A 13,552-nucleotide genomic window follows, 5' to 3' on the forward strand; every position below is an offset into this window, starting at 1 on the left:
TTGCCACATTTATCATGTTGACTGATGGCAGCAGAAGCAGGTCTCAGGTCCCAGTGGTTAATGTAGTGGGTAATTAACTGTCATTTGCCTAGTAATAGGCTGATGATCAATGGTTTGTGTGGAAACAAATTCTAATCAGGTAGCTGATAAATGCTCAGCTAGCGAGAGCAATTGAAATTGGGGGAAACTATGTCCAGAATTTCAAAATGGCATTGTGTGGGTATGTTTATGAGGTGTAAGCAAACCGAGTAGATCTCAACAACCGCGTTCTCGCCTACCAGCCACATTTTCTACCCACAAGTGCATCTATATTCGTGGAATAAAGAACTTTTAAAGATTTCCTTATTTCTCCAAAAAAAAACCAAGACAAAAACCACATAAATAAATAAATAATGGAAGGACAGAAGGAACAAATGGCACATGTAAGGGATGTGACTCCTAAATGGATCATATGAAGTGCCCTGAAAAGTAAATGTGAGATGTTAGAAGGGACGGGAAAATTCTGCTTACAAAAGAACAGGATGAAAGCTTTAGCTTGTGGTGGTTTCATTTTTAACGATGCCAGTAGGAGATGTGAGATATTACGTTTTCAGTGAAGTTCTTTTTAGAGAAAAACTATTTTCTAAAATAGGGGCTGTAAACCGGGAACATGAAGGTGATTAGAGTTATGCTCCTTATTAGAATGTTTTTAAAATCCCTGCAGGAAAACAGCGCCTAACAATCTTGAATTTAGTCTTCTTGAATATAAAACTTCCTTCCCCTCTTATCAAGGGCACAGATCATACTGGCAAGCTGTTTGAAAAGCATGTATGCTTTCTACCCTCAAGGCACTTACATTCTTCTAAAGACAATCTAACAAAAACATACACATGAACATTTATTACACATTTTGCCAGACCCTGAAAACCATTCTCACAACTCTTTCCAACAATTGTCATTAGCCTGGTAAGAGGAGATGGTTATAAACTTGAACATGAATATGCATGCCTGAAGCAAAGGCCTACCTGTCTTTGGAGTATTTAGAAAGTATAAGAAGAGAAACTTTAGCACATTTGTGCGTAATCCTTAAATTCAATAAAATGAAAGACTAAGTTTTTTAAAGTACACTTTTATAAATAAAATGAGTTTTCTCCATAGCACCTTTGAATTCATTAGTTTAGAACTGCTTTTAATTTGGTCTTTCCCATGAGAGCCATTATATTTTTCTCCTGTCAGCCTGATGCTGGAGAAAAAAGAAACTGGCAGATGTGGTGTTTTTCATCTAGTTTGCTTCCTAGTTAAAAAGTGCATTAACTGCTATGCACGAAATATTATTTATAATAACTCTTCACCACCATTAACAACTTTAAAGAAACTTGGTTTAAATATTGCCAGTGCAAATGGATAAAATATTTTATTTCCTTGCATTATGAAACTCTAGAGACACTTTATTTTATACTATTTTTTTTAGGTCATTACAATAACTATTTTCAGGAATCTATCGCAAAAAGGATTTTTAAAAATACCTCTTTCCTGGACAGTTCCAGTGGTTCTTTCAATATATTATGTTTCAACTCCTGGTCGAGCGATATGTAGTTTGCGGCCTCATTTACTTTAAAGTGCTACTTGAATAACATAATCATAGCTATAACTATGGTATAGGGCCATAAGGTGCACGCGCCTCTAATGTTTTTTGACTATTTAAATGGCTTGTTCATAAACATTCTTTTAATAATAATGGCAAACCTTGTGGTAACTAGATGTCAGAAAATAGTGAGTCATTCAAATGGGTTTATTTTCCAGCGAAAATGGCTATTCTGTGGCATTAAGGTCAAAGTTACGTTGCATTTTTATTTACTGCATTTTCTACCAAGTAGAAGATTTGTTTGCTACGAATTCACCTCCATCGACTTGTGTGTGTACGGTTATGTAAGCTTCCTGTTGTATTTGTCTTTTCCTTTTCTTCTCAAACGAGATGTGATTTTCATCAAGAAAGGTCAACCGAGTATGTATCGGAGAAGAATGCTTACGAATCTGCCGAGGATAAAACTTGATTGTGTACATCATAAGGCATTGTGTGTTGATAGCTTTGCAGGGTGTACTGGCACCTTCTCTACTCATCATCTCAGATCTCCCTGTAAGAGTTTGAAAAAAATGTTTATTGTTCCAGGCTCTTCGGTGTGACGGGAAACTGTGCCGCCTGCAGTAAGCTCATCCCTGCCTTTGAGATGGTGATGCGCGCCAAGGACAACGTTTACCACCTGGACTGCTTTGCATGTCAGCTTTGTAATCAGAGGTAAGTGGATTTCCTTCTGGTGTCTAAAAAATGGCAAACCTCTCTTTGCTTGTTATTTCCTTAAAGATGGGAATTATATATATTACTTAAGGCAATCAATCTCAGCGTTTTTGTTTTCTGCAAACATTCATCTGGTGCCAGAAACAAAGCTCAGAGGGGGAAAGGTCTTAAAACTGCTCTTCTACCTGCCCAAAGAGCACCCTAGTGCATCCTAGAGCAGGATGCGATAAGAAATGAGGACACTGCTATCAACTTGAGTTTTCCTCTTATTCATTCTTTATTGTTTTTCTGTCCTTTTAAAAAGTAGGTTTAAAATATCCCTCAAATTTACTTTAAAACTTTAAAAGTATCTTTAAAATGTTGTCTTTTTAAAAGTAGCCTTAAAATCTTTACTTTTTGTTCTGTGAGCCAACACATTTGCGCTGAGGCAAATACACAGGAATTTGTAGGAGGTAGTGTGTCTTCATCTTATTTTTCCTATTTATGATTGCCCTGATTTCTTATCTTGAATTTTAACCTTGTTTCATATGTACTTTTTAAGTTGCTTTAAGTCTCCTTGGGAATGAGGCCAGATATAGCTAATAATTAAACACTTATCAGCATTGGGCAGGCAGCATAGGCAAATGGGAAGAGCATTGCACAAGGCATCTAAAAACCTAAATTCTAGGCTGGGCTTTGCCCCTCACAAGATGTATAACCATCCATCAACCATCTTAGCTCTCTCGACCTCGGTTTTCTCATTTACAGCAAAGGGGAGCTGGATTAGCCAGTCTCAGAGAACTCTTTCATCTCAAAGTATTATCACTTTATTCTATTTTTCCTTCTTGAAAGTTATAACTTTTATTTCCAGAGGGAACTATACACTACTGATACCTGTTTTATATGCTATATGCAGAGGATATTAGAATATAAAACTGTACCTATCGTTAAAATACAAGTAAAAAATTAGTACACTTGATGGATGTTAATGAAAATATATTCAGCGTGAGTGTGAAACACCTGGACATAGTATATAATCAGGACATACTTGTTGCATCAAGTTCTCAGTTACTGTCATTTGCCCTGCTTTACTATTCAATGCAGCATCTTTTTTATGAGGCCCTGTAAAGAGTAGTAGAGAGAACATGATTTTTACAGGGAGAACTGGATTCAAATTCCAGCCCTATGATATATTAGCTATGACACCCTGAGTCTGTTACTTAATCTCTGAGATGGGTTTCCACCCCCTGACAATGGAGACGTTAATACCTATCTTACAGATTTTGAAAATTAAGGGAAATAATTTATATTAAATACCAGGAGCACAGTTGGTTCTAAAAAATTAGCTCTTTTATCTTGATATTTATAATTTACTTTTACCAAATTATATTCCACTAACTTGGTTTTTTCACAAGATCTATATCTCGAAAAAAAAGATATATCTCAATAATATTTCCTGCTAGATGGAGATGAACACAAGTGCCCAGTATACCTTGCAATATCTAATTTATCCAGGAAATAATTCAAGAAGTCATCATGGGGGGCCTGGGTGGCTCAGTCATTAAGCGTCTGCCTTAGGCTCAGGTCATGATCCCAGCCAGGGTCCTGGGATCGAGCCCCACATTGGACTCCCTGCCCTGCGGGAAGCCTGCTTCTCCCTCTCCCACTCCCCATGCTTGTATTCCCTCTCTCGCTATCTCTCTCTCTGTCAAATAAATAAATAAAATCTTTAAAAAAAAAAAAAGAAAGTCATCTTACAACACCTTGAGTCTTCCCAACAAACTTTTGGAATCAAGCAGGTTAATTCAGTCTATGGTGACATTTAGCCAAAAATAAATTGGCAAGTATGCATGTAAAGATATAGACACATGAACATAAATATCTATACATTCATACAGACATTTATATGCATGTGTACATATATGTGTATATATTTTAAAGGCATATTAGTAGTAAATTTAGAATACTTCTATTTACTTGTCATATTGATCCACTAACAGCATCTACTCACAATACAGTTATCTTTATGCAACAATAACACTCTGAGGGGCGCCTGGGTGGCTCAGTCATTAAGCGTCTGTATTCGGCTCGGGTCATGATCCCAGGGTCCTGGGATCGAGCCCCACATCGGACTCCCTGCTCGGCGGGAAGCCTGCTTCTCCCTCTCGCACCTCCCCTGCTTGTGTTCCTGCTCTCCTTATCTCTCTCTCTGTCAGATCAATAAATAAAATCTTTATTTAAAAAAAAAAAAACAATACTCTGAGAAACAAACTGACGGTTCTAGAGGGGAGCGGGGTGGGGGGATGGGTTAGCCCGGTGATGGGTATTAAAGAGGGCACGTACTGCATGGAGCACTGAGTGTTATACACAACAATGAATCGTGGAACACTACATCAAAAACTAATGATGTAATGTATGGTTACATTATAATAAAATAATAACATAATATAACATAATAATAAAATAAAATAAAAAATAAAAATGGTAGTATTGGCAAAAAAAAAAAAATAACGCTGCTTTCTACTTATAAAAGGTTACATATTCATCGTAGAAATTTTGGAAACTAGAAAGGGATAAAGAATCATATTGTCCCATGTCTCACTATTGTAAAAGAAGGCATTTTAATATTTTGGTGTATAGCTAGCCATATGTTTTCTTATGCATGTATGACAAATGATATATAGCATATATTTTATAAAATATTTGAGCAGCTTAAAGAAAAAGAAACAGGGAAGAATCCTAATGTTTGATATTTGGACTTCTTCATTTACGATAGTATGCTTTTCAAATTCTTTTAAGATATCTTAAGTCTTCTTGTGTTTTGTTTTATGAATAGAGCTTCATATGTTAAATCAGTCTTCTATCATCAGAGGTATAGGCTATCTCTTCAACTTTTTATATTATCAGTATTATCAACATAATATTGTAAACATGATATTGATAAACAATATTCAAGCCTGTGTCAGGATAAATTCACAGGAGCACAATTAACTGGACAAAATATATAATTGTTTAAAGGCTTATGTTATCTATTGTTAAAATGCTCTCCCGAACAGTTAATACCAGTTATTCTCACACCAGATACGTAAGAGCTATGTATTCCCTTACATTCACTCTAACATTGGGAATTATTATTTAAAAAGAAATCCTTGTCACCCTGAGGGATGAAAGATGGTGTCCCATTATAATTTTTAATTAGCATTTATTTGATTTCTAGTGGCCCTTTGATATTTCTTCTTTTAGGGAACACCCTGTTTATGCCCTTTGTCCTTTTTTCCATTAGGGCAGGCTTCCCTATTTTATCCATGTTCTACACAGAAAATTAAAACATCACTCAAGGACTAAACCCAGCCTAAATTCTATTATGACGCAAATTGTAGGTTGTTAATGCTATTTACAAATCATATATCAATTTTATTTTACCATTGAAATAAAAAGTTGCATTCACAATTAAGTCTATCTCCTCAGTAGAACTCAGTCAAGTAAGACAAACACTCCTAAATTTTACCTCTAAAACTGTTCACATTCTTATTGCTGCAAAATACTATTCTAGTATCATTATTAAAGTACCTAATATATTTCTGTGTTCGCTTCATTTATTACATGCCATAATGGGACTGCATATCTTTAGTGCTGGTTATGCACAATTAGCACTTAGTTATTGTCTTGTCACTTCAGCCCCTACAAGACAAACTTCTTTAATGCAAGAAGTCAGCTAATCTTCATCAGTCAAGCAAAGCAGACAAATTTTGTTACTCTGAATACAGAAGGTTTTCAACACAGGAGATTTTCTTTGTACTTTGACATTTGCTGGGGAAATCCTCTCCAATAAAGCCATATGCCGCATGAACCTATACTTTCAGTAGCCAAATCATTATTATAGCTCTGCACCGTTTCAAGTGAAACACAAAGCAAATAGGTAATTTACAGGCATGTTCCCTTAAGCAAACTTTATTGACATCTGAGATTGTGGTATTATAAATGCTTATGAATTTTATTTAGCAGCCATTTCATCTTAACTTTTAAATCAAAAGATCATTAAGATCAAAAGCACTTCTGAGTGTTTCAAAAATGCTAGTAAAAATAACTTTTCTTTCGGGATTGGTTGTTTCTTGTACATACCCTCTCCACTCTTTTTAGAGGGGTATGGCTGAAGATGTGAATCCTGAATTAAACATCTAAGGTTTGTTTTGTTTTGTTTTGTTTCTCTATTAACAGAAGCAGAGGAATGTTATTTTGAGCATCTTAGATGATAACTCGAATCTCACTCAGAATTGAAGAATTCTGTGTAATCGGTTAATTTCTTAAAGGTGACTAAGCCCCTCCTCCTTAGACGATTCTGTAAAACTAAACGATGGTTTTATAAGAAAAGGAAAGAACATGTTTGTTTGTAATGAAATTGCCTCAAATATATAGAATTGTGTAACACTAAAGAATAAAAGCACTGTGCTAGGCTCTGGAAAGAGAGGTGAATAAAAGCTAGTTTCTCTCTTAGAGATATTCAGAGTTACGGGAGAGACAGGACATCAAAGACTCACAGAAGAGTGTAAATGATGCTAAACAGAGGGAAGAGAGGTCTGTCCTTCTTGAAGTCTTAGAGAAGCATCAAAGGGTGGATGGGCCAGGTTTTAAAACAGAACTCCCTAGGACTGGTTGGAATGTAGGAATTGTGTCTGGTGGGGGTTGGGGAAGACAGGAAGCCAGGGAGCCAAGGGTTTTCCAGACAGATGGAGCATCATGCAAGGCATGGAAGTGTGAAAGCATTTAATGTGTGCAGGAAATGAAAAGTAGCTCAGAGTACTCAGAGATTAGAGAGCGAGATTGGTTAGGGATATGAAGAAGGAGGGAATGGTGTGAGGATCAGGAGGAAGTAAAACTGTAAAGGTAGGAAGTCAATGAATGAAAGTCAAAATGAACACAAATTTAAATTATCTATCTAAAATACCTTTGTTATTTAAAGCTATTCGGTGCCAGAATAAATATGTCTTAACCAGTATTTACTGACCACCCACCTCAAGTGGTAGTATAATTTATGGTAGTATTTCAAACGGTTCAAAAGAAATATAACTCATGGGCACTTAGCTCAGCACCACAGTCTAGATTGGGAAACTTGTTACCCATTCATGAGAAAATCTGAAATGCCAAACTAAATGATATGCCAATAAATAAGCGCTTTGGGAAAGATCAGAATGAGTTGGCATGGTCAGGGAATATTGATGGAGGGAATGGAAACTAAAGAATTTTTAGAATTTAAACAGATGGAAAAAAGGGAGAAATAGTCCTGGTTAAGGAATGGCTTAAGCAAAGGTGAAAAGATTATCATTAACAAATAATAATGATAGCAGAATTCTTATATAGTGATGATCATACACCAGATACTGTTCTGTTTTACATGTGCTCATTTAATACTCAATAAAATGAGATACTATTATTACCCTCATTTTACAAGTGAAGTAACTAAAGTACAGAAAATTTAAGTAACTTGCCCCAGAAAACAATGATAGAAAATGGTAGACTCAAAATGTGAACCCAGACAGTCTGGCTTTAGTCTCTAGACTCAGAGCTGATATGAGGGCCCTGGACTCTTTCAAGAGGGGTATTTTATTTTCTGACTGAGTGGATATAAATGGGAATAGATATGATGAAGTTAAAGCAAGGTAGACTTTGAATAATTTGTAGTAGGTTTCGGGCTGTGGGTAGTGTAAGTTGGTGCAGAAAAGGATTGAATCAGGAATGAAGTATGTAATGACAACTGGACAGTCTTTGGGAGAAGAGAGTAAATTCGTTCACAGCGTATAGAGGTGGGACGATGGGTATATAAACAGTACCTCTTATTGAGAACAAAGTGCAGCATTGAAATCTCCATCTTTAGTAGCTGAGGATGCTACATAGAAAATAGAGACATTTGAAATATGGACTGGATCCCCCCCACCCTTTCTAAAGTATTGTGGAGTTAGGAACTAATTATAATTGATAGCCACTGACCTCAGGGAAATAAGATGACTAAGTTAACATTTCCATCCTTAGAAAGGATGTGAACAGGAGGTTACAAATGGAGGCTTTGCAGAAGCTGTTGGTAACTTGCTTAAAACTACTCTAAGCCCCATATTTTATAAGGGTGATTTGTTAATTATATTTATTTTCTGTACTTCTCAAGTCTCTAAGACTGTATGAGTTCAATTAGAATCACTCCAAAAATATCTGGAAATTAAATCTATTATTATTAACTCCAAAACACCAAGATTAAATGACTGAGTAATCTGATTGGGCATCTTTTTATTCCTTAACATACTTCTTTTTTTTTAATGAAGGCAAAATTAATTGAACTGACTACACCACAAGCAATTAGGATTAGATTACAAGGAAGATTATCAGCTTATTTTCAGGAATTTTAGCCTGACCTATTAATATACTTACAGTATCCTCTGGCCATCACTGCTTCTATAATATTTTTTCTGCCAGTGCTAAATCTCATAAGGAGCTCGTAACATTGGAAATTAGACTTTCTCACAAGATCAGTTATAGATTATTTTGTTAAGCATCTAACATCTGCATTGCTGTTTCTCTAATTTCTTCATGTTTATATATGGAACATCTTAAAGGAGTATACCAATCCAGGGGCACCTGGATGGCTCAGTCAGTTAAGCGTCCAACTCTTGGTTTCGGTTTAGGTCCTGATCTTAGGGTCATGAGATCGAGCCCTGCGTTGGGCTCCGTGCTCAGTGTAGAGTCTGCTTGGGTTTCTCTCTCCCTCTCCCTCTGCCCTCCTCTCCCCCCCCCCACATTCTCTCTCTCTCTCTTTCAAATAAATTAATAAATCTTAAAAAAAAAGGAGTGTACCAATCCTAATCGCAAAGCAGTTATAATCTACTTTAACCATAGCTTTCAAAACTGTTTTAAGTTATATGCGTAAGTGTGACATTTCTCACCCATGTTCTGTTTTGTCTTGACTTTCCAGTATAAATTGAAATGCCCATAAAATGTACTTTGTCCAGATGACAACATTAGCAACAAAATATTTTAGGTAGGACTATTTTAAATGAGTCCCATTTATATTACCAACATCTCATTGAATGGTAGGTAGACTTTTTTTAAAGTTATGCAAAGGAATATTAGCAATACAAAAAACCTGTATTAACTTCATAGCCTTATGCTTTTCTTCTTCCACATAAAGCATGGGTCTTGAGCCCAAAGGGACCCGAGTCCCCTTCCTTTCTCTCTCATACACATTCTAGTTATGGAAACTTGGCAATTTTTTTGTTGTTTAATTCTGGGAGGAAGCCTTAGGTTTTTCATCTGAAAAAGGCCATAATAATATTTACTTTCTCAGTTGAACATAAGGAATAAAAGTAATCATGTATACACATGCTTAGCATTAGCACATGGTAAGTGTTTTATAAAAGGTGGCTATTTTAATTATCTACACTCCAAATATTAAAGTAAGGCTTTACGTACTTCATTTCTACTCTTCACCATACACTTTAAAAAGTCACTTATACTGGGGTGCCTGGGTGGCTCAGTTGGCTAAGTGTCTGCCTTCGGCTCACGTCATGATCCCAGGGTCCTGAGATCGAGCCCCACATCGGGCTCCCTGCTCAGTGGGGAGTCTGCTTCTCCCTTTCCCTCTGCTTGCTCTCCCTGCTTGTGCTCTCCTGCTCGTGCTCTCTCTCTCAAATACATAAATAAAATCTTTAAAAATAAATAAATAAATAAAAAGTCACTTATATTAAAGATAAGAAAAAATGAAGTTTCATCTTCAGTATCGTAAGTGGAAGGTTGGGATTTGAACTCTATTTGTTGCAATATACCTCTCTGCCTCTCACATGTTTCTTATTTTAACATCCCTACAATTCAGTGATGTAGTTGTTTTATCTTACCCACACAGAGCTGACTCAGAGAGAGTAAGAAATGAACCCTATAATTTGCATTGGGTAGCATCAGGGCTCAGGACTAGATCCCCAGGCTCTTGGTTCAAAGCTTTTCTCATGATAATTACCCTGAATTTATTAATCTACAAACAAAAATTATCTAAATTTCAAGGCTTCTGAAGGTAAGAATGACATAACTTCACATGACCAAAAAAATGGTTTTATTTGGGGCTCCTGGCTGCCTCAGTCAGTAGAGCATGTGACTATTTCTGGGTTGTGAGTTCAAGCCCCAAGTAGAGCATATTTTAAAAAAAAATTTTGTTTTTGACAGTGAATAGAATTTGGGGGCTTGTTAGAAAATTGAAGCCAAATTTTAGTCAATATGGAGTTGAAAGAATATTTCCAATTCAGTTGGTTTTTAGGGAAAAAAAAGACCTCAGTAATATTAGCTAGAACACAAGAGTATTTGTTGAATTTATTTATTTTATGTGCTATTTTATCATTAGCTTATTAGCTCAAATTAATTACAACAGTAATATAAATTGAAAGTTTTGAACAGTAATCAGATATATCCTACATGTTATTTTATGTAATCTCACATAAAAGATAAGTATCTAATTTGGCTACTTAGGTCTGTCCAACAGAAGAAATATTTCCTTTTATTCAACATGTCTTAATGATCAGGATAATCTACAAAACCTCATTTACTCACACACCACTTTTTAAGCACAATATTTAAAGTTTATAGTTTGCAACTAATAAAAAGAAGATATACTTAAGGTTCAAACTTGAATGTTCATTCTATCCAATAGCCTTGACCGCAAACTCCAGGATTTCAAGATCAGCTCTTAGTCTGTACTTTCAATCAACATCATCAGCAGGCAGTAATCCTGGGGAAAAAAAGTAAATTCCACAAACAAACAGACCAATCTTCCTTTAAGAGGAAAGCTAATTCTTTTCAATCTACTTTTTTTTATTACACTATTTTCCCCTCTATCTACTTAGCTAGAATAAGGATAAATTTCCAAAGCTACCCAGTTGGAAAATAAATAGGTTCACTGTGTGTCTAGCATTCCAATCTTTGCAAATGTAAATCAGTCCAACTGCTCCTCATTTAAACCTTCAACTTCACAAAACATTAAAGGGTTGCTTTCACTACACAATTTAATCTATCCACTAAGATTTCTGCTTGAACATCATTCGAAATTGACTATCTGATAAAGAGAGACCACTATCAAAGGTCAGTGAGGTCAACTTGTATAATTACAAGTAGTTTTACTGGGTCAACTCTACTAGACACTGCTGTTTGAAGGTTAAATTGTTACAATTAAAAATATATACAGATCTCCCCAGAGTTACTTTATTGTTAAATGTACTGGAAACAGCACAAGCATTTATTTCTGACCTTAATTGTGTCCAAAGTGTCACCGCTGGGAAATTATACAAAAAGAGCACTTACTAAAAACATTACAATCTTGCACATTAAACAGTGCTTTATAGAATAAAATACATAATTAGCCACTGGAAACTAGTTTATTTATCACATCAAAATTAAGAAGTTCATTCAGGTTACTCCCTTTGGTTTAATTGGGAGTGCGCTAAGAAATGACATTTAATATTTTATAGTTGGTGAACTTGCCACAAACAAAGGAATATGGCCCAGCTTCAGAGTCTGATGCTAAAACAACTTTTCCTTCAGAACAATCACTTCCAGATTACTAGAATTTAATCACATTTTAATAACAGAGAGTAAAAGGAAGCTTTAAATGGGAAGCTTTAAAATGGGCCTCTTTCTAATTGTTGGATACATTTTAATGCCTTTTACTTTTTTTAATAAAGTGAATAAATGGCCAATGGTGAAATCTTCCATAATCACTGCAGTGAAATACTATTATCATTCTTTCTTTTATTTTAATGACTGTAAATATAGATCAGTTATTTTTTTTTCTTTCCAAAGTAGTGATAAAATCACCTCTGCTGCCCAAGGTGTTTTCCTTGATTTTCCTATGCTTTTTATATATAAATGTAGGATTTCAAATTTTGTGTGCAATGTTTCATTAAATTACCTACATGGTTTAATTTTGACAATAAAGGCAACTCTCTAAACCAAGCTCTCAAATTCAGGGAATTACTGTGTGACATTATTACAAGGAAAAGAAATCTTCAAATCTATAGATCGGAGTGAAATGATCTTAAACATTTTATTTTTTAAAATATTTTCAGATTTTGCGTTGGAGACAAATTTTTCCTAAAGAATAACATGATCCTTTGCCAGACGGACTACGAAGAAGGTTTAATGAAAGAAGGTTATGCACCCCAGGTTCGCTGATCTATCAACATCACCCCATTAAGAATACAAAGCACTACATTCTTTTATCTTTTTTGCTCCACATGTATATAAGAATTGACACAGGAACCTACTGAATAGCGTAGATATAGGAGAGCAGGATGGTTATATGGAATAAAAGGCGGACTGCATCTGTATGTAGTGAAATTGCCCCAGTTCAGAGTTGAATGTTTATTATTAAAGAAAAAAGTAATGTACATATTGCTGGATTTTTTTGCTTGCTATTCGTTTTTGTGTCACTTGGCATGAGATGTTTATTTTCGACTATTGTATATAATGTATTGTAATATTTGAAGCACAAATGTAATACAGTTTTATTGTGTTACCATTTGTGTTCTGTTTGCTTCTTTGTATTGTTGCATTTAGTACAATCAGTGTTTAAACTTACTGTATATTTATGCTTTCTGTATCTACCAGCTATTTTAAATGAGCTATAACTTTCTAGTAAAGAATTGAAGAGCAAATCTCACTAATGATGCACATATAGATAAAGCAAGTCTATCAACATTAAAATACTAAAAGAAAAAAGAAGAAGAAATGAAGACACACACAAAGCATTTTAGCAACATCCACTATTATTGCCACTATGATTTAGAGTCTATCAGTGTTCTCATTATAACCCCCGATTTTCAGGGGGTTAAAGATCAGCTTTAAAAATGCATAAAAATTTCATCTTAAAGCACTTTCATTTTATACCAACGTGAAAAGTGCCATTTTTAGAATAACTTTAAAGCTTAGCAATTATCCTTTTAATATCCTTTTTGTGTGTGTGTGCTCTTTACCTACACAATGGCTTTGTTTTGTTTTGTTTTGTTTTTCAGCCACTTACCCCTTATGTAAACTAGTGCCTTTGGGTATCATGTAAAATTTTTCCAAAGGGTTACTTTAGACAAGTGTTACCACAATTATGAGATAATTTTAAAATGATAAATTTCTTGTACAAATTTTGCCCAGATTTCTCCCTGAGAGCTAAGGGTTTAATAACTTGATGGCTTGACAAATTTCTGGCACTGAAAGGATTTTAGTGCAAATCTACTGAAACCATGATAATGCATACTGAAGCTATGATGATATTTGAGTGGT

The 13,552-nt window shown here is 35.1% G+C and overlaps 1 protein-coding gene across 2 annotated transcripts in view; it reads left to right on the forward strand.

Annotated features, from left to right (window-relative positions):
* The window catches only part of LMO3 (LIM domain only 3), a 52,796-nt gene extending 39,553 nt beyond the window's left edge, over positions 1–13,243 (forward strand). For both annotated transcript variants that reach the window (XM_021690609.1, XM_021690610.1), the window contains exons 3-4: positions 2,150–2,275; positions 12,346–13,243. In XM_021690609.1, the coding sequence (XP_021546284.1) occupies positions 2,150–2,275; positions 12,346–12,451 (232 nt within the window). In that variant the 3' untranslated portion in view covers positions 12,452–13,243. The remainder of the gene's footprint in view (positions 1–2,149; positions 2,276–12,345) is intronic.
* Positions 13,244–13,552: the final 309 nt, after the last annotated feature.

This window comes from Neomonachus schauinslandi, chromosome 5 (genome assembly GCF_002201575.2).
Source record: "Neomonachus schauinslandi chromosome 5, ASM220157v2, whole genome shotgun sequence".
Lineage (NCBI taxonomy): Eukaryota > Metazoa > Chordata > Mammalia > Carnivora > Phocidae > Neomonachus > Neomonachus schauinslandi.